The sequence below is a fragment of the Rhagoletis pomonella genome, unplaced genomic scaffold (genome assembly GCF_013731165.1).
Source record: "Rhagoletis pomonella isolate Grant_MI unplaced genomic scaffold, Rhpom_1.0 Rhpom_scaffold_00007, whole genome shotgun sequence".
NCBI classification, from domain to species: domain Eukaryota; kingdom Metazoa; phylum Arthropoda; class Insecta; order Diptera; family Tephritidae; genus Rhagoletis; species Rhagoletis pomonella.
In genome coordinates this window covers 37,534,933-37,557,905 of record NW_023458561.1, presented here as the reverse complement: position 1 = coordinate 37,557,905, position 22,973 = coordinate 37,534,933, and the positions used below count along the sequence as shown (strand labels likewise).

The window sequence follows — 22,973 nt, the reverse complement described above, 5'->3', positions numbered from 1 at the left end:
TAAATTACAATATTTAAGACAAGTTGTTTGTTGCTACATAAACAAAATTGTTAAAACGGTATTTTATCTTTTATCTTTACAGATCAACAGCTGAATGTGATAAATACAGAAGCCAATGAATCAAAATAAAAAAGACACGCTTCAAATGAAGGCAAACAGCTGGAAGTGTTTTATAAATAGTAATAGCAAAAACGGGCAAAATGCAATAAAAAAAAAAATAAAATAAATTAAATGAAGTAAAGTGTTAATGAAAGCGCAGAAGGTATCACATATCATCGTAACATTAAAAAAGAAAAAGAAAAGAAAAACATGCACTGCTAACTATTAAGTGTTTCCAACAAAATATAACTTAATTTTTTAATGCATACACATACATAGATACTTGTTCATGCAGCAGGAAAGAAGCGAGCAAGTGAAGCGCGAAATAACCCGTTCCGCTGTAAATGAAATTTTTGTGTTTATTTTTTATTTTTTGTTTTTTTTTTGTTTTCGAGTAGCTGAGATGCAAATGAAATGAGCACGTGAACGTGACACCGCACGCCAGCGCATGATACACGTAACCTACAGTAAACGAAATGCAATCAGCGTAAAAGTGTTAATAAAAAATTAAAAGTATTGTAAAAATTATTTAATTACAGGTTCACCTATGGCTGCGCGTAAACAAAAGTTTTAAAATATGTACATAAAATAAGTGAATTTTTAGTGAAAAAGTAGTAGATATACGTATGTATGTGCACGCATAGCTCATACGGGCAGTGAAATTTTTTACTTAAAAAAGTAAAAAAAAAAAAAAATTATTAAAAAAATATATAAAAGTTGTGAAAAATTCGCGAGCCAGCGTGTGTAAAAATTTTATTGAAAAATATTTATCTACAAGTTTCATAATAACCAAGTAACCATAAAACAGCAAAACCTACATACATACATCCATACATAAGTCTAGGCGGCAACAGCAACAGCAACCGCAACCATGAATGCGGCGCATAACAACAATCGCCGCCGGCAACGCCATAAGTTAGCAGGCGTTGCAGCCACACCACCTCGTCGGTCATCAGCAAAAACGCCAGCCATATTTCTTACTGCGGCGACATTATATTTATGCCTGCATATTTGCTGCCAACTGCAGCTGGGCGAGGCACATGTGGCGCTCACTTATCCACCTGCGCGCAAATACGATTTGGACTTTTTGGATAATTCACGTACGAAGGGACCGTGTGGCATGCCAAAAGGTGAGTTTCAATTATCCAATAGCCTTATATTTATGTATGTATGGAAAGCTGCATATTTATTAATGCTATTCGCTGTTGTTTGTCTCTATGTATGTACATATGAATGTACGTTTGTATAAAATGTACGATGATAAGTCAATATTTATTTGTTGTTAAGCCGAATAATAAGCAATTGAAATCCGAAGTACATTTGCTTGTGGCGTTCAGCTGTAAAGCCACCAAATGGCTAATGTCAGCCCACCGTCCAGCACTTTTGCATAGTTTGTTTAAACATATCTATTTTACAGTAGCTTTTTTATATGCATACATACACACATGCATATATAGCTACGCGATTATTCGCTTTTTTTTGGTCAACACGTTCATTCAACTATTGAGCGATACACGCCTAAAAGATTAGCGCGAAAGGTACTATTGAAGTACATTAGGATGCATCACTATTCATACAAAAAAACTCGGTACTGGTTTTGCAAAGAAATTGTAAACGTTTGTATATTTTCAGACTTCCGCCAAAATATTTCGTTTTGAAATAAAACAGTTTTTACTCTCTACTGCAAAATTTGGCCAACCTCACATACGCGGTTTTGTACTTTAAACGACGATATGAATATACATATAATAAACATACATATGTATGTAAATATGCGGTGTACGTTAGCGCGGGTCAATTTGTATGGGAGATCTTTTCGACTATGCGCGTATAGCATAGGAGGATTCTTGCTGTAATTTTCAGCAAATTTTCTGAAGAAACCATGGGTTTTAAATCTATTTGGAGTTTGCCAAATTGCAAAAGTAGGTTTCTTTTACTTAGCATTTGCTGTAGTGCCGTAAAGAACTGCCTAAATTTTGTATAAAAACATGCTATAAGGGGTTTTTGGTCTAAGGAATCTATACCTGGACTTGTCTTTTACCTAAAACATTAGCCGGAGGGCGCACTAGGGAAAATATTCACATTTTCTTACGTGTTAAAATAAAACTTATAATTAAATTTTTTCATAGATACAACTAAAATTCAATACAGAATACATATATAAGAAGCAAATTTTTCTACACATTTCCATTTCCATTTCAATTAAAATTTTTATTAAATTAATTACATTCACTTACAAAATTGAGTATTTTTTTGATGATTTTTTTAATATTCACAATAGTTTGCATATAAATTTTTTTTTCAATTTTTTTATCACTATATATACCTAAGTATCAAACGTTTTACGAAACTTAGAGGAACTTTGCAAACCTTCATCAAAACCTGCAATAATACGTTTTAATTAGGATTTAAGAAAAAGTTTCGAGTATGCAGTTTTATAGCCCATTCAGTTTTTGTATAAAAATGTAAAAGGTTTAACAGTCTTAAAATTCGTTAGTTTTATTTTGCCGACCTTGCTAAGCATTTTCTTCCACATGAAGTACTGTGTTTTTTTCCGGGCTGTAAACCAGTTTTGAACCGAACCGGTTTTTGAACCAAACCGTCGCTTTTTTTTAGTGCCGAACCATGAAGCGAACCATTTTTATTTGGAAATGACAAAACCGGATCGAAAACCACCCCAGAAAATGGTTCGGTTCAAAATGAAAATCCTCTATAGCATTTTTCATGTTTTGTAATACACATCTTTGTCTATAAATGCAACCCGTAAGGTAAGACTGGAAATTTTTTTCTTTCAAGCCAACTATTTACGTGGGTCGCCCCGGTAAAGAATGATTGAAATGTTTTTATATGAAACAAAATACTTAAGCACGCCAGCAAAAAAAAAAAAAAATCAAAAATCAATACGAATTTTATAATAACTCAAACTTGAACTTAACACATTAAACTTAATAATTCGATCTTTTTAGCTCTGATTAAAAAATGTTGTACCTTGATTCAATTTTGTTGCAATTATAGATATTTTATAATTTTCGTACAAAGTTCTAAATTGGGATTTATATGGTTGTCGTTATATAACGAGCGATACTTTTATAAAAAATAAATGAACATTAAACCAACAAAATAAAATTAGTCAAACGTCGCACTCCTACATATTATTTTCACCATAGGTATAAATACCTGTACCAACATATAAAGTTAAGGCTAGTTTAAGCTCCAAAAATGAGAATTTCAACATTAAGCCAACATTTTGAGTGTAAGTTCAAAATTCTGATTATGCTGTTTTTGTCTTGCTGTCTTGATTGCGGTGATTTTAAATAATTTGGTTTTGTTTAGGGTTTTACGCATTTGCTTCCATACAAAACAAAAAAAAAGATCCCACATACGTTGTATTTAAGAAAATACATATAAAATAAAACTTAAAAATTATTATTAAAAAATTTGCAAATTAGACGAAACTTCGCAGAATTTTCATAGTTTTTGCATAAAGTATGAAACTTGGATTTACATACATGGTTAAAAACGAAAATAAACTTTAAATAAACAAAAGCAAAACTACTACACATGTAGATATTTGAATTTGATCTCAGTAACAAAGTCTTTTATTTTTTATATTTCGGATTTGTATTTTTTGCAATATTTGTAACTTTTTTTGCAATATTTGTATCTTTTAGCATAAAAAAATTGAACCATTTGAACCGAACCGAACCGCGGTTCAAGGATACTCATGAACCGGTTCTTGTACCGGCACATGAAAATTTGTATTTTGTTAATTTCAATCAGCATTTCTTTATACGTATACATAGTACATATACGCTCAAGATATGCACTATTCAATCCAGCGTATTTCGGAATAGGGTTGCCACCTAAATTTTAGAGTAAGAAATTTACTTCTCCAAATGACAAGTATTTGATATCCAAACCTTGGAAACTTTAAAAAGTATATGCATGGGCGTGGCCAGGTAGGTGCAGGGGTTGCTCGAGCCCCCCCCCAAATAATTTTCAAATTTCCCTTATATATATATAAAACAGTACCCTGAAATGCCAGCTTAATAGGGTCGAGCCCCCCGCCCCCTTCCCCCCCCTCTAAATTTCATTCTGGCTACGCCGATGAGTATATGCACTCCGGACAAAGCTCGGTCAACCTGGTACTGTAAGTTAAATAAGCTCACCTTAAGTTTATAAATATTTTCATATGTGAAAAACTTACAGACTCACAGACACAGACACTTACAGACACAGCCATATATCTACCACCACGTATGTACGTGTATATACCACGTATGGTTGGTTGTACATACTTTTCCCTGTGTTTTTGCTTGCGTCCATTACCGTTTACTGTTATTTGTTTGTTTAACGCTATTTTTGCTAGGTTTTTTTCTTTTTTCATAAAATTCTATTGTATGCTTTGAAATCTATTTATGTTCATACAAACATACGTACATACTTATGTAAGTCCCACCTAACTAGAGGTGGCGTTAGGGAAAAAGCAATAAAAAAACACCTCGAAACGTGCTTTTTTCGCTGGGTGCTATTAATTTGGTGTGATTGTGGCTATTGGGATGTGCTTTGGGCGCTTGTTTTGAATATTGTTTTTGAAGAATTTGGCAAAAAAAAGAATACTTATAATAATATGGTTAAGTGGAATACAAATAGAAACTCTCAAAGCTGCACAAAAGTTGAGTTTCGAAATAAAAAAAAATATATGTACTTACGTTTGTTTGTATGTAGATTTTGTGGACTTCTCAATGTAACTTTTATTTCGCTTGCCCGCATTCTTAAGTGACCGCTAAGTGGACGACTTGGAATTTAGGTCTTACATGGAAACGCGCTTATAATTTAAAATTATTATTAAATTTAAAGACTAATGGCCTTATTCATAAAAAATAAAGTAGCCTTATAAAAGGTTTATAAATTGAAAAATGTATGAAAACGTCAATTTATAAAGCTCTTTAAACCTACTTTATTTTTTATGAATAAGGCCATAAAAATATATCTTATTTACATATATATCTATATGTATGTATGGTAATCAGGAGAATAATAATATGAAAATGTATATGCCTGCAAGTACGGTATAAAAGGGTGTAATGCGACAATGATACTAGCTGACTTTTCCCGGATGAATAGAGGGCTCCAAGACTGTCGTAGTTGGGTGAAGTAGTTAGGTTAGGTTCAGGTAGCTATCTTCATTCGTAGCGTTTGGGTCCACCAGGCAGTCGAACGTTTTCGTGTCAAAGCTGGACCCGAATTTTTGCGTCATCCTAAAAATTAGTTCTGTCAACCATCTTTTATTTCCCTTCTCGAAAAGGTGTGTTTGTGAGGAGCTGTAGTCAAAAATGTAGATTTCATTACCCGCGGGTTCGCCCGCCACGCAATTATCTGTTATTTTTTCATGATCTGGAATTAACTCTACTTGGGTGGTAAATTTTGTAGCGAATTGCCTATCAGAGAAGCAGATTAAGAAAATAGTCCATAATCCAAATTATAGCCACTTTTAGAGATCTGGGCTCTGCCTGGAAACGCTGAAGTGGTCTGGCAGCCCAAAACAAAGGTTTCTTGTCTGCTTTAGGACTTACAGCCTTGTTATCTATATCGAACGATAGGCCACACGAACATTTTACCGGCTCAGAAACGTTTGTTGAATAACACTGGTCTACAAATTTCAACTTTTTTTCTGCGAATAAGACGGGACCTGGTGTTTCTGAACGGATTTTTCGTGCTGAACACGAATCCGGGGTCAAAAATGTCCCATCACGTCACGTTTTCGAGAAAAAAGGGGTTGAAACCCCTAAAAACAGCGTTTTTGGCCATTTTCGAAAAATTATAGAGCTGAACCCTGACGTGGTACAAATTTTGCATATATCAGAAATTAAAGGCTAAACCGTGCCCTTTCGAATGAGCCCTATGCCGAATTGATCGCGTGCACCCTTAAAGCAGGGGGTGTATTTGTGTTTAGGGGTGCAGGAAAAATTGATCACAGAAAGAATTTAATCTTAAACGATCATAGAAAATTAATAATGCCAAGGTTTTAACTATATTAAAAGTCGCTGATTACGAATCTGCAGTTAGATTTTAAAAATTTAAGATGACGGGTCGAATATGGTGGATATAAAAATTGGACTCCTAGACACAAATACACCCCCTGATCTAAGGGTGCATGCGATTAATTCGGCATAGGGCTCATTCGAAAGGGCACGATTTAGCCTTTAATTTCTGACATATACAAAGTTTGTAGCACGTCAGGGTTCAGCTCTACAATTTTTCGAAAATGTCCAAAAACGCTGTTTTTAGGGGTTTCAACCCCTTTTTTCTCGAAAACGTGACGTGATGGGAAGTTTTGGACCCCAGATTCGTGTTCAGCACGAAAAATCCGTTCGGAAACACCAGGTCCCGTCTTATTCGCAAAACCCTTGTAGACCAGTGTAATCAATTGAAACTGGATTTGTCTTTTTTTGCAATATCAATTTAAATAGTATGCAAGGGTGGCTCCAAATCATGTACTCATAATTTTAACTAGTCCTTAAAGAGTTAAGGACATATCTGAGTAGCTTGCGGCGCCTTTGTACAAAAATAATTTGTACACTTTAAATCAGAGGTGCTCAACAAGTTTAAGTTACTGAGCCAAACTACAACAACGTCAATATCAATTAAATCAATTTAAAGTTTAAACTATTAGCTTGCGTCCATGTCGTCAATCTTCCATTGACTGAACGCGTCACACTGGCAGATCCCTTTAACAGCTGTAGGAAAAGGTAGTAAACGTATCTCGAGTTTGCTAAATTTTGCTATATGAACCACTAAGGAAAGAAATATGTAATATGAAATCTGGTAAAAATTGGTGAACTGCTACGCCAACTGCACTAGATGAGGGATAAAGTAAATGTGCAAGATTTATGTTTGCGTAAAAACCCATTATATTAAAATCGATTTGTACCTTACGAACCGAATTTCACTATACCATTCCCGCCCACTGCTATGGAGGAAGAGAAGCGTGGCCGGTCCCCTATTCACACAATTTCTTATATATCTCGGGGTTTAATGCAAAAATTGATCTTGCACCAAAGTTTTACTATTTTGGGGGATCGCTACTAGTCCTTGCCACATTTGAATGCAGAAATTTGATCGATTTTTCTTATCTTTCAGATTTATGTCTTCCTCGATTAATCTAAGTTACAAATCGAATTTCATTGAAATCGGATAAAATTTACCGTATCCGCCCCGTAGTGTAGTGGGCGTGGCAGTCCGCCAAATTCAACCATTTTTCATATTCACTCATTCCAAGGCAAAAGTACTCCACGTTACAGTTTTCAGAAATATCGGAGGACATTTCTACTTTTTGCCACATTTTTTATGGAGCTTTTCCACTGTGGGATGGCGTCACAGACGAATCGTTCGTGCGGCCTATCGTTCGAGATACATATAGGGGATTCCCTTAAACTCGTTAAGTCTTAAAGTGTGTAAAACTCGTAAGTTTACGAGACTTTTTGTGGGAACGTCCCCTTTGCGAAAAGGTGTAAATAGGTGCGCAAAGTGACTGTTTGACAGATCAACCAGGATTTTGTGAAGCAATTTTTGTTTCGTAGTATTTTCCATATCATCCCGCCATTTTATCTCTGTCACTCTTGGCTAAAATTCAATAAAAATGCCGAAAATTAGCAGAGAACCTAACCAATACAGTTAATGGATGAAATTCATTCATTTTATTCGCGTATTATTTTTTTCATTTTTTTTTTTAATTATTTTATCATACATTTTAGTATTAAAATATCGGCCCCTCGGCAACACCGAAGTTTACGAGGTCGTTTGTGCATCAAATTTGCATCATAAATTTATGAGGGGCTCGTAAATAGAGCACCATACAAATTTTGACAGTTCTTTTACGAGGCTCGTAAATTTACGAGCTTTACGAGGTTTACGAGGCTTTTAGGAGTTTAAGGGAAGACCCCCCTAAAATAAGGCTGTCAGTTTTGAGCCATCTTTATAGAGATAGTCAGTATTTGCTCTGAAAGCCCGTCAGAAATCGGGAACTTATGCTTACTGGCTTTGGTGCTTCAACGAGTTTGTTAAGCAAAATATGCAACGTAAAAAATTTTTTATTTCTGAAAAATTTCAATTCCGTTTAGAATTCAAGAGGGGACATGCACTTAGTTTTTCCTTTTAAACAATAAATATCCGCTTTCCTACGGATGGTTAAAATATACAGCTTTTGAACACGACATGTAATTACTTCTAATTTATAGGAACATAAAATTTTTTTGTATAAAATTACTTATTATTCTCATACCTGGTGCATGTGTATACATTTGCAATTTAAATGCGATTTGACCATTCTTGCAAGCCGCTCTAATGGCCATTTGATTATACAGATCATTTGCATATACTCGTGGACTATAAAAAAAAAAAAACTAAAATCGCATAAAAAAACGCTAGAGGGTTTTGTATTGACAATAAAACTGAAATAACTCTGACTCGTCATATAAACAAACATATATACACATATAAATATGTATGTATGTACGTAGATATAATAAATATTTAGTTGAGTGTGTGATCGCTGAACAATTTATTCTGCATACAATAACCAAACATCTATTAAGTAAATCAGAGCAGCCACAAAAGGAATGCAGCAGCGGTCATTTAATACAAAGAACCGGCATGTGACCAGTGATATAATTTTTTTCTTTTGCATTTTGTTTCAGTTCATTTTTTTATTTTTTATGTTCGTTTTTTTTTTTATTGCATCTTGTTTCTGTGTTGCTCGACTTTCGTGGGAAATATTACAGGTTTGCATTGGTGCAGTGCAAAAATCAGTGTCGTATGTGTGTGTGTGAGTGAATGTTATACACATATATGTATGTACTAAATATATGTATGCCAACATATTTATTACGCTTTTCTTTTGGATCACTTTTGCGCCCACTCAACATTGTATGGGTCGGTCAATTGTCGTTGGCCTAGATTTGGAGCAATCATCATTTACTTAATTTTTTTAACGCTTCGGTTTTGTGCTGACATGTGAAATATTTATTAAAATGCATGTTTATTATTGGCATTTTTGCAAGTTTTGCATAAATGCATTAAAATAAAAGATAAATTCTGGTTGAAATCAGCTGGCTTATTTCGGACAAGTTTGCAAGCAGCTAAAAATATTACACATTTTATTATTTTTGATTTGCATATTATTTTACACTTTCATCACATGTATGTAGGGATGACAAAAAAAATAATCGATTAAATAATCATATGATTAATAACAAGCCAAAACACATTAATTGCAGTTATTGAGAAATAATCGATTAATCGAATTTTTAAAGACACTTTTTACAGTGAGTATTCACAAAAACACTTTTCCATAAAAAATTTATAATCCTCTTTTTAATTCTTCTTCTTCTTTATTGGCGCTGTAGCCGTCTAAGCGATTTTGCTGTTGCACGCCAGTCATTTCTATTCTGTGCTAACTGCCGCCCATTGGAAATGCTAAGTGAAGCCAAGTTCTTCTCCACCTGGTATTTCCAACGCAGAGGAGGCCTTCCTTTTCCTCGGTTACCAGCATCGCGGCCCGCGTTGAATATTTTCAGAGCAGGAGCGTTTCTGTCCATTCGAACGACATGGCCAAGCCAGCGGAGCCGCTGAATTTTAATTCGCTGCACTATGTCTATATCGTTGTAAAGCTGATACAGCTCATCGTTAAATCTTCTGCGATATTAGCCATCACCAACGCGTAAAGGTCCATAAATCTTTCGCAGAATCTTTCTCTCGAAAACTCCTAGAGCCGCCTCATCAGATGCTTTCATTGTCCATGCTTTTGCGCCATATACCAGCACAGGCATGATGCGTACCTTATAGAGAGTGGTTTTCGTAAGTTGAGAGAGGACTTTACTTCTCAATTGCCTACTCAGCCCAAAGTAGCACTTGTTGGCAAGAGTGATTCTCCGTTGGATTTCAAGGCTGACATTATTATTGGTGTTAAGCTTTTATTAGTGGTTAGTAAAAAAAAAAGACAAACCGACCCCTGTCCCACCTAACGGCTAAATTTGTTGTTTGATTTACTTATTTGAGTAATATACTTTCTAAATATGAAACAAATCGAACCATTAACATGAATTTTCCAAATATTTGGACTTTTGCGCTACTTATGGGACAAAATTTTGGTTGTGTAAAATGTATTCCAAACATAAACTATATTGCTCGTTTATAGTTATGGATTTTCCTGTGCCACCTACTGGATTAATTTCTTAATTAATTCATATTGCATTGTCATCAGCTTTTGACGTATGTTTGAAGTTTCAAGTCTCTAACTCATCGGGAAGTTGGTTAAAAATTTGATTACACATAGGTCGAACTTAATAAAAGTCTGTAGAAAGCAACGGCTACATTTGGCCAAACATTTTTTTAGAAACTGCCTTGAAAAAATACTATTTTAGACTCAGGGGTGTACGGCGAAGCTTTTTTGTGGTTCGGTCTAATGTTCATATCCGTTAAAGGTAGATCAAACAGCAGTTTTTTATTGTAGTCAACTAAGTGAATTGACATTTAATTCTAAAGTTACGACGATCTGACTTACACACATACTTACTTAGTTACTTGTATCTACACTGAGGTAAATAATGCATAGTAAAAATGAATACTTTACATTTGATTAACGTTTAAAATTTTTCGCATTTAAAAATAATATTTTCATACCAAAATTTAGCACGTACGTATTTGAATGTCCACATCGGAGTATATATATGTACGTATGTATATATACGTACCAAGCATGCAGCGCGGTGACAACACACAGATCCATAAACAAAACATGTTTATCCGTACAAATCGCTAGCTGTGGTGTTGATGGGTATTCAACATTTGAAAGCGCATTTTATATGTCTGGCTGTAACTGAGTGCGCAAAGATGCTTGCTACAATTTGTTGATATCCAGAGAGAGTTAGGGTTCGAATTCCACTGCAGGCAACAACAAATTAATTTTTTATCTTGATTGTTCACTTCACGGATGCTTTTTCGGAACGAACGCGGTCATTTTAATATGCGCGTAATTGAATTGAATATTTACCAATATACAGTACTTTCATTGACGTTTATATTAAGTTCAATTACGTTTCTGATTGACTTTAATATTTTTTCCCTCAGTGTATATATGTACATATATACACATTGTTTGTTACTTGTTGTACTTATATCTACCTATGAATGGCACTTACTTATTTAGTTCATGTTGAACTTTTGTAAGTTTGCTTTTAATGTTATCCGTGTCCGTTGCTGTATCAGCATATCATGGAGTACATTAACCACGCGCCTGCGTTTATGTTCATTGTCATACGTGATTCCGATTGATGAGTAATGAAGTTAACTGTGCATTCGTTTATGCTTAAATTTCGAAAATTTCAAATATTTAGTTCACTCAAATAAAACAAATTAAAGTCAGTGAAAAATTCACGTTTTGTTTTTAATTTAACTTTTTTTTAAATACATTGTTGCAATTTTCTGACTTTTCGAATATGAGTAGTATTCTTGCCTCCGTAGCCGAGTGCTTAGGTGTGCCTACTGCTACTCGGGAGATCCATGGTTCCATTTCTGGTCCCATAAATCCCCGCTATCCCGTGAAGTGATGCCCCAAAATAATTTCCGTTATCTCAAAAACCTGCCCCTACAAAAAATTATAAATTGCTTTATACTAACTTTCCCCTATAGGCCTATCTGCAGCTCTCAAGAAATGGAAAATAAATTTTCTTCTATCAAAATTTCTCCCTATACAGCTCTCAAGAAAAAAATTCTGGTACTTTTTCTAGCAAAAATAATGAAAAATATTGCTTGTGGTTTTTCTTGATAACTGCAAATGGCCTGAATCTATTAGTATTTTTTGGCTGTAAAGCAGTGTTCTATACATATGTATATATTTAGTGAGGTGTCAAAAAAAGCGTTTTTGCAAAACTGCAAATTTTATTGCGCATTCAGATAAAATATCCATCCAGTAGGAAGATTTCTGTTTAAGGCGACAAACCGTTAGAAATGGGACTAAAGTTAACAAAACGCAGCTTTTTTTGTGGATTTCAGCAGAATATCCCTTCGTTAACGACATTTGTTCCGCAACTTTCTTTAAATCGAAGAATCTGCTAGAGGGTAACGTGGAAATAATAGGACCAAAGCCAAAACCCTTATATTATTTTGTGGATTTTTGAAGAATATCTATTCACTAACAACGTTTGTTCCATAACTTTTTTTTGAAGAGAATAACATCTTATTTTAATGGACATTTTTTCAACGTGCTCAAAAATTTTCTAAAAGTTCTGATTAAAAAGTTCAAAATTTATGCGAAGTTTTGTAGAATTTTTTAAGTTCTGTATAAAGTTGGACAGTTTCACTTATATTGCATTGATTAAAGTAAGAACCATATTTTTACAAAAAAATAAAAAAAAATAACTTGAAAAACTTGGCAATATTTGCAAAATTAAACAAAAAACACCATGCACTCACTTTTGATTGCCAGTGTACATATAAAAAAATTGTCTGTATATTATAGATATTAAAGACAAATTAGTATGGGAAGAGTAACAACACAGAAATACTTTTAAGGCACAGTGAAGTATGCAGGATATTTGCTAGCCATATTTATAAATAAGAAAACATGTTATTGTTATTGTTATTTAAATTTAAATTTAATTTTATTAAAACATTATTGCGCATCTGGAGGCCAAATCCTTTCATTTGACAACTCCCTGTTTAATCCAACGAGCATTTCACATCTTATAATTTTCCGTATAGGTGGCAGCCCTCTTCGAAAAAATAAAAGGTTTTTGTCATCTAGACATTGAATGAACTGTATAAATCTGATGTCAATAATAAAAATTTCACTCAAAAAAGTAAAAACTTGCACATCTGGACCCGCATTCTTTCACTTGCTACCTCATTTTAAGTCCAAAGAACGTTGAACATCTTATAATTTATAAAAGTTTGGCAACCCTACTCAAAAAATAATAATTTACTAAACAGCCCATTCATTTGACATCTGACGTTTGGTAATTCAACGAACGGATCTTATAATTTTTTAAACAGGGTGCAACCCTATAGAATTTCTAAGTACTAAGAATAATTTTCCTTTCGATACAAATTATACTTAACAAAATCTCGCCCAAATATGTTTAGCAATTTTCGACATTAACGTGGCCAAAAAATTTCGACTTGGCTTTATACTATGTAAGGAAGGCTATGCCCTTTTATTCGATATGTCATTTTGTTATCCAACAAACGGTGAATATCTTATAAGTTTTAAGCAGCTGGCAACCCTACTCGAAAAAAGACGCATTGATAGTTTAAACAAATTCAAGAACTAGATCTGTAGTTTTAAATTTATTAATAAATTGATAAAAATTTTTATATATTTATATTTATATTTTTTTTTTTTTATTAAGGCTCAGAAACGCTTTTTCAGATTTTATGGATTCTGAATTTGTTATGAACATAACAGAATGTTTCAAATGAACTAAGAATATGAAAAAAATTGTCTGACCGCTTGATTCTAGCCGCATAAGCTTGAAGTAGGACGTGGTGTTATTTCAAGTATAGACATTACAGGCTACGATAGCTCCCTACGATAAAGAAAAAAATGTGTTTCGTCCCTTCTAGAAGATACTCGAGGCGCGTACAAAGCACAACTTTAGGTTCGCAAAATTAAGTGTTTTAATTTTTTGGTGTCAGCACGTCAAGGCAAGAAAAAAGGTTACAAGAAGTTTATTTCATTTAGTAGATCGGTAGCTGCCAATCAAAGAAATATACGATCACAGCTTTCGAAACCAATCAGTAGTTTATAGACACAAATATTGTTTCAAAAAAAAGCGCGAAAATATAAGATCAGTTAATCTACTCATTCACAAATCTTCCAGTCAACTACACACACACACACACACAAACACATAACACATAACAAATTTCACAAAAGCACATACATACGCATCTGTATACTTGAGTATGTATCGATAAACACTTTTATATGTACATAGAGCTGTCCAAAATTAAATACCAATTCAAGCGGCAAACAGTAAAGGCAGTAAAATCTTTGCAGACAAGATAGTCATAAAAATCAATCCGTTATGCGTTATTGAAGATGCATTAATAAAATATAATGAAGCCTCCAATGACGCAGTCGCCTCACTGATCTCCATAACACAATGCAATCGCCAACGAAAATCGGTAAAATGCATTGGAGTAAACACACCTGTAGCAAACAAGCGTGTGTGCTTGTACTGTTTTGTATTTGGTACTCATACAATCATAAGCATATAGTATATGTATTTACATACATACGTTTGTATGCTCGAGTGCACCTGTATTCCCATGCTGATGCTGTAATGCCGGTTTTCCCAAACTATTTCCTTATAAATCTGTATGTACGAATTTTTTTTCTCAAACTACTTGTTTATGGCTCTTGTTTTTATTGTTGTTTATATTAATTTTTTATGTTGTTGTTGTTGTACCGATACAATATTTTTCATTTCACATTTCTCTTTTGGCTGTGAAATTTTTCTTTTATGCACTTTTTCGTTATTGCATTTTTTCGGTTTTGTAATCGTTTGCTGAAGAGGCGGCTGGCGTAAATAAGTGAAAGTTTTTCACCTGCCTGCGCTGTCTGGGTCGTCTTTTAGCTTTGTTGGTGGTTGGTAGGTTGTTTGGTTGGATAGCTGTCTGATGAGATGATGTCTACTCGGTCATTGGGCTGCTACTGCAACCTGTTGCACGACGACGACGAAGACGAAGACGACGACTATCTGTTGCCTGCAGCATAAAATTCAATTGCACCTTGCGTAAAAGTCAATGAAGAAGAAAAATAAAAGAAAATTACAAACTAAAATAAAATAATAGGTTAAACGTGCAAAAGCCAACCGAAGAAACTGGTTGAAACTGGCGCAAAGGGTGGGCGATGGCACATAAATATTAATGCCGAATCGCATGGTGTTATCTCAGTGCATAGTAGTTGCGTATACGCAGCGCTCAACATTAACAGTTGATTGGCCGTAATGAATGTTGCGATCGTACGCAAGCATGTATGTTCATACGGGTATTCGAAATTTATACGTAACAAGATTCTGCATGAGGGCCTTCGATTTGGCTAAAATTTTGCACACAGCCTAATTTCATACTAAAACTGACAGAAATGGACTTAAATTTTTGTTTTTTTTTCTTAAAAATTATGAGCGTGGCAAATATCGATAAAACAGTTATTTTGCGTAAAAAAAATCTTTTTGAGTTCACTATTTCTTGCTCTCAAGTAATTCATTTGCATTTGAAATCGACCGAGAGAAATTTTTGTGTTTTTGCTTTTTGGAGTAAGTTAAAAATTCATAGCTTCTAAACCATCTCGGGAAAAAATTTTGTTGGAAAGGAAATTTTTTAGTCCTTTTACTGAGTATGGTTTGGTCAAAATATGTTTGTGAATATGGATTGTAGTTCTAAAAATTAAAAATCAACGTCATTTCAAAAGAAATTTTGTATGAAAAATTATCGAGAGCATAAGGCATATACAGTGAGCGTAAAAAATACGCATACCCTGAGACCGAATAAATCCAAGTTTTTACCTGTGAGCAATATTAAAAAAAATCAACAAATTTTCGTAAAATTTCGAGCTTCTCGGGCTTAGATTTATTAGAAGGATTTTAAGTACGCATTTTTATAGCCCACTCAATTCTAATACACTAAAGTGCAGGTTTGAGGTAAGTAGCTAGGATTTACCATTGATTTTTGAAAATTTTTTTTCTTGGCAGAATTAGCGAAGTGTGTTCGATGAGTTTTTTATATGGAGACAATGGCCAACAGCTTCAACAAAAATAAAAAATAAAATTAAACGTAATTTTCCCATTTATGTAAAATTTTTGGTCTGATTTGTTCTTCCTTGACTTGAACCATTCTTACGAGTTTTTGCAAATTAGAGCAAAAGCAAATTTTCTCTGTTCTATGTACAAGATTATCTTTAAGGATTTTTCTTATTATTTTTGAAATAACTTAGCATTAGGCGGAACGAAATTAAAGAAGTTAAGCCACGATCAAGTTTTTGTAGAAATAATTCAATGTAAATAGCCGAAATTTTTTTCCTAAACTACTGCTTTTTAAGACAAAAAGTACGCTATATAATTCGGATGAATAAAAAAAACCTTTTTTATTAATGATTTCAATGCAGCAAAACCCAATCTTTCGGTTGAAATAACTAAAAACAATTTTAAAAATTACCATCATTGAGAAAAATTACAAAAAAAAAAAAAAAAATTCGTTTCGAATTTTCACCATGAAAATGACAAAATTTTGGAAAACGCAAAGCACCATCGGATAGCTTGTGCAAAAATCCCATTTTCTGTCGAAATTGCTAAGCATCGAGCGAAACTAATCAACACTATAAGAGATGGAAAACTTAATATTTTTAGTTTTGAATAGTCTTCTCTTCGGGATAAGAAGGAACATTTTCGTTAATAATTTTTTTTTTTGTTTCCGCCCGCCAAAGACAAATTCTTTGTTCAGAAAGTCTTTTCAAGTAGGTTGCCTTTGGCCGTGCTTAAAAAAGTTACCCTCATCAGATTGGCGTTAATGCCATCGCTGCTATTTACTTACATATAGAGCCCTTTGCCCGAAATTATCGTGTGTACCAGAAGCCCAATTTTACAACAGGGCGTTTCTTTCTACTTCTCAACATTTTTTTAATTTTATTTTGTATTCCTTTTTTTATGTAATGCGATAATTTGGCTCACAAAAAAAAAATACATTGGAACACTCGGTAAAATATACAGTAAATGTTTGCCGTACCTATAGGGATTTCAGCTATAATATTGATGCGTTGTGGGATGTAGAACAAAATTGTATCATAATGTCAAATTCGAAAAAATTGCGCATACGATAATTTCGCGCAAGGGGGTTATGCTTTCATATTTTTTAAATATTTTCACTGTCGGTATTTTACAGGTTTTTTTTCCATATAAGAAGTGCAATTTATAAAAGCTCGCGTTGATTTCAACAATTTTCATTTTCTTCCTAGCGTTGTTTTTTACTGTCAGGATCAGCCAAATATCCCAAATGTAATTTTTGTGTATATTTAACATTGTTCACAACAACAACATAAATGACCAAATAAATACATAAATATACTCTCACTTTATTCTCACAAATGCTGTATGAAAACGCTTCGCGCAAACATAGATGAGAATAAATGAGCATTTAATCGCCGAAAATAATCTCATGAGTGAAAAATACTATTGAGAATTCGAGTGCGTATAAATGCCCATGAGAATACTCACATAAAAATAGCGGAATTCTCATGAGAATTACTCTTGTCGTTTACGAGGACCTTTAGAGCCTTTAAAATGTTCATGATTTACATATTGCATACCCTTGAAAATTAACTTGTAAGACGATATAATATTCGAAACCCCATTTTCGCTTAATGTAAATTAAATGTTGAACATATGTAAACACAAACGAGTACTTTTTTCAATATAGCCCGTAATAATTTATTAGCTTCCAACAAAGTTACAAACGTGATTGACATTCTGCAACATACATACATACATATGTATGTATAAATGTATAATGCAACAGAAATATGCAAGAGCAGTTTTTATTTTATTTATTTTTTTCAATTAGCTTCACTGTTTTGGTTGTTTTTGCTTTAATTTTTTCTACATTTTTGCTTTGTGCCTGCATTAAAAATACAATTTTACTTACATAATTGGGTAAGTAGTGCACTGGAGCAGGTTAAAGATTGGACAACTATAGCAGCCAATAGAAGGGGAAACATACCAAAAGAAATAGGTAACAGCAGCATAGCAAGTATTTAAATATGTACATAAATATGTATGTATGTATCTAAGTAGATATATGTGCTGGCAGCGGGTCAGGTTTGAGGTGGACTTGTAGCCACTTAATAGTTAATGTAACGTTATATAGCATAATTTGACCTCCACACGTCCACCATGCGAGCAACCTCAACATACATAAATTCATATACATATGTATGTATATTAGACTGCATCACCAAAATAATTTGCGGTTTTTCCACCGCTATTACAAAACCTATTATATTTTAAGACGTCCACCAAAATATTTCGGAAAATATTAAGATTTACGTGAGCTGGACCGATTTGAAAATACCTCCAAAAATGGAGGTTTATATGAAAAAGAGTAGTTTGTTAAAATTAAAAAAAAAAAAAATTCCCTCAGATGACAAAATGGATTAAACTTAAGAAATCTGCATAAAAATATTTAAAAATCTTTTCAACAGAATCGTAATAATCAGATTTTTGATGCTGTTTCTTAACTTTTTTTCAAAGATTGTTTTACGAAAAACTTGAATAACTGGACCAAAACTATTCTGATTTAGACTTATGTGGCCACTCTTTTTATTTTTGTGCACAAAAAATTTCATTCACGTCCCGATTATTTTGCAAACACCAACACATCTTAATTCAACTTAGAAATAAATAAAAAGGGCGAAAAAAATACCTTTCCAACTATATACCACATAAATCGGAATAGTTTAGGTTCAGTTATTCAAGTTTTCAGCATCAGCATCAGTCAGCATCAAAACTCTCATTATTACGATTCCGCTGAACATTTTTTTAAATTGTTTTAAAATATTTCTATGCCAATTTTTTAAGCTTAAACCGTTTGAGGGGATTTTTTAAACAAAAAAAAAATCTTTAAGAAACTATTTTTATTCATAGAAAACTCCAATTTTCGATTTTTTTTTTATGGGGAGTGATGCAGTCTAATGTATATACATATGTACATACGGGTATGTGTCTCTGTTTCTTAATTGTTACTTTTGTTTTTATTTTCATTTACAAATTTTCTTGTACGCGCATAACTATCACTCTTCAAATCTTTTGTGGCACATTTCTTATTGTCTGATGTGTGGTATGTGTGTTTACTGTAATTTTTTATTGCCCATTAAGTTATTAAACATTGCTGTTATTGTTGTGTCTTTATATCATTTGCCATTTTTGAAATTGCCCACATCTTTGCATTACTCCAGTTTTTATTGCCGCGGATTGTTTGAGATTGGATTGTTTAGTGTTATTGAACTTTTAAGTGGGGGGTATCCTATAAAACTTTCTATGCATTCACCAGAGAGGGGCCAAGTATGATTTGTGATTGAAAAGTTCAAGTCTCGGAATGAATTTGTGCAAGTTGCGCCAGGTGGAAATTTTTCAGTCGCTTAAGAGGAGAAAAAGCGAAAAGACGATTTCAAACTGTCTTCCTTTCAGTAGCTGAGACCAGGGTTGCCAACTTGGCTCAAACCGTGCCATTTTTCAAGTTGGTACAAAGTGCCAAGGCTTTTGTAATATCTACTCTTAACAAGATTTCATGGCACGAAAGTTCTTCTTTGTTATCTTACCGAGCTGGGGATATTATTGGGTCGTGATTTAATTTGGAAAAACAATAAAACGGGGTTTAGTATGAAGATAGCTTCTGCATATTTACTTTTTTGTTAGTGTAATTTTTTGTTGAGAATTTATGAGATTGCAGCATTCGAAAGCCGAATAACTCCTTGTGCACATATATGTAATTATTTTTTATTGATTTCTGGAACGGTAGAGAAAATTACACACGAATGCCAACCTAATGTATGGAAAATACTTATAAACCAAGGGCTGTTATTTTTTTTTTGCATACCACAAAAAACGTTAACCTTATTTAATACAGATAAATCGAGGAAAACCCTGATGCACATATAATTCTTTTACTAAGGTACATATGTACACACATCTGCTTTTGCTTAGGATTCTATCTAGATCCCTACTTCTACCCTGTTCGTTCTAATTACATTTATGTTATTCTGTTTTCCTATATCTTTGTATTCTGTCGATAACAAAATCGATAGTAACATCCATAAAAATATCTAACAATAAACCGATAAAAATATCGCTAACAAAATCGATTAAAATCAATTAAAATATCGATAACAAAATCTGTTAAAATATCGATAACAAAATCGACAAAAATATCGATAATATCGAAAAAGAATTTTATAAAAGAGTCGATAAAAATACCGACAACAAAATCGATAACAAATATCGATAACAAAATCAATAAAAATTTTGATAACAAAACCGATAAAAATGTCAATTATTATATCGATAAGTTTCGAAAATATCGATACCAAAACCGATAAAAATATCGATAACCAAATCAATAAAAATATCGATAACAAATTCGATTATAAAATCCATAAAAATTTCGATGACAGAGCCGATAAAAATATCGATAAGTTCCAAGAATTCCGAAAATCTCTAAAATCCCGAAATAGTTCCAGATTGAGTCTGTGTCCTTATCTATATCCTTTTCTCTATAATTACCTTTATTTTAATCTTTCTTCCTCTATCTTCATCTTTACTTTCATCGGTGTCCTCATTCCAATCTTTTCCTTTATATATATTTTTGTTTTTACTTTTATGTTTATCATTTCCTTGTATGTAGATATATTCCCCTTCACCTTTGCCCTTCTATAAGTAAAGTGTTTACCTTAATTTTTACCTTTATCTTTACGCACCTTTGTTTTGGTTTTTATTTTTACCTTGCCCTTATCCTTTTTTCTCTATGTATATACGTACTCACCTTTACTTTCATTCTTATATTGCTCTTTTTCTAAGTGTTATTCTTTAACCTTTTATTTTAAAAATTTTGTTAAATTAATACCATGTGCATACTAAATACACTCAAGAAGCACTTGTTTCAAAGGTGCATATACATAACTCCTCGATAGCAAAAAAAAGTAACAAAAAAAAAAACAAAAAAGTTAAGAAACCCGATTATTCGCATAATTTGCCAATCCGATTTGAAGGGGTCGACCATTTAATCGTAGATACGACACAAGCAAACTAAACCTCTCATAGATAAAATTAATTTGCGGCTATAAATAATAAACTTAAGCATTTCGCTGCATATTAATTTCGTTAAGGTGATAAACCATGAAATATTTTATTGCCATCGCACACAAGTGGAATGCCATGGCATGGCATGACGCCTTACCTTTTTAATCCTCCAGCGAGTGCTGCCGCCACAATCGGCGCTGATTCATTGCAAGTGCCGCCAATATGCTGGTAGATAATTTGTAATGCGAGAGTGAGTGGCCAAGTAAGTAATTCAAAAAGATATATTTAAGTAAAAAATGGTTATAGATGTAGTTTGGTAGACGACGGTGCCTAGCGGTGGGGTGGTGCGCATACCAAAAGTGGCAATTGGCAAATTTGCACGAAGCTGCCCGACGCGACGTTGACTTCCGTAAGTAAGGGCAACTGTTGCCAATAAATACTTGCCTGCACACAGATATACATATGTGCCTGCTAGTTTTTCCATATACATTAGGATGCCTCGCAAAAAAAACGATTCCTGTTTCCGTAAAAGCAAGTGCAAGTAATTTCTTTTTTTTTGTTGTACTCAAGGCCATTCGTGAATTTGAATATACGAAGAACTCTATTTTTGAAATGTTAAGTCCCAATACTTAATCTTAAGGAATGTCCACCCGAGTTTTTTTCAACCTTCCAATATGCGCTGCATCGTTATTGCTGTCCTCAGATCCTCATGGTGGAGGGGCGAGGCGTGGACAACGTTGCTTTATAGATATATACATTGGTATGTAATTCTTTAACGTCCAACGCGTTACAGATTTGGCAATTCAGAGAACTAGGGAAGTATTCTCTTCATTAGACCGAATCACAAAGAAAGTTAAATTTTTTCCAAGCGATTTTAAGGGTATTCCCGGACTTCTTTATTTGGTACCCGATTTTCATAAATGAAGAAACAGTTCTAAAGGTTTTAAAACCCCGTACATACTTCCTCCAGAAAAATCATCCTATCAAGGTTGTTTTTTTTTGGCACACGGCGCCGTGTAATCAACAGTAAGAAGCTCGAAAGATAAACCCCCATGAACAAGGGTGCCTTGACTAAACATTGGCCAAGTTTAGTAGTTGAGCAAGAGTTATGGAAAACCCCGATTTAACCATTTTTAAAAGCAGCCGAAAAAAAATAAAATTTTACACTCCTTAAATATTCTCATAGTGAGTGATCAAAATCGCTTTTAAAAAACTGAACTTTTTTTCGGACCATATATCATGATGAAGGGTACCAGATTTTCATCGTTGCCTCTGGAACCAGGACTCATGCCTATCTGCTGGCATCTCAATCTCTTCTCTTTTACGTATGTCTGCCCCTCTTTTCTTCCTCTTGAAGATACGGTACCGCTCAATTGTCGCATGGTAGCAGTAATCATTCACCACTTCTACAGTGATATGAGAGATGGAATCCCACCGGGCGATGACGAATTACATACATAGTCACTCTACGTTGTCTGAGATATTTGTCATGAAGGCTAAATTTTACCGAATGTTTGGACAAATCTGCTTAGATGCTCAACTGCGTGACCTTCTTCCTAGCGAGTCTAGGTAGACCAGTGATGGGTGGAGAGATCTTTTACTCTTCACGAAGCTATTCAAAATGTAAAGAATGCTTTAAAAATCGGTGCCCTGCACCAGTCTAGAACTCCCAGGTGTATATTCGGAAATCGTAGTCTTTATTTCATTAGGAGGGAGGATTAATTTCCGCGTCTTACATAGTCCTCCCATTGAATTGGCATTTTTACTGGGACACGATCCATTGCTGAATTCTGATAAATAAGGCGATGCACTGGGGAAACTGTAAGGTGTCGTGTAAAGAAGGTAATACGCCACCCGTAATTCAGAGAGCGAACAGCGTAATTTGTGAAAAAGCCATTTAAGGGTGATACAAACTGAGGTTTGGTGATTAAATACTACAACAAAAAGAATGGTCTCCTCGATATATCATACTTTAAGAAAAAAGTAAAAAGGCAATCCCTACTTTAAAATACTTTAGTTTCGAAA

General features: G+C 33.7%; 1 protein-coding gene across 7 annotated transcripts in view; it reads left to right on the top strand.

The window, feature by feature from the left end:
• LOC118742713 overlaps nt 1-22,973 on the top strand; it is a 221,922-nt gene that overhangs the window by 53,650 nt on the left and 145,299 nt on the right. For 4 of the 7 annotated variants that reach the window (XM_036474987.1, XM_036474982.1, XM_036474985.1 and 1 more), the window contains exons 2-3: nt 83-566; nt 639-1,229. In XM_036474987.1, the coding sequence (XP_036330880.1) occupies nt 971-1,229 (259 nt within the window). In that variant the 5' untranslated portion in view covers nt 83-566; nt 639-970. The remainder of the gene's footprint in view (nt 1-82; nt 567-638; nt 1,230-22,973) is intronic. The other 3 variants (XM_036474984.1, XM_036474983.1, XM_036474986.1) reach the window with 1 other exon arrangement.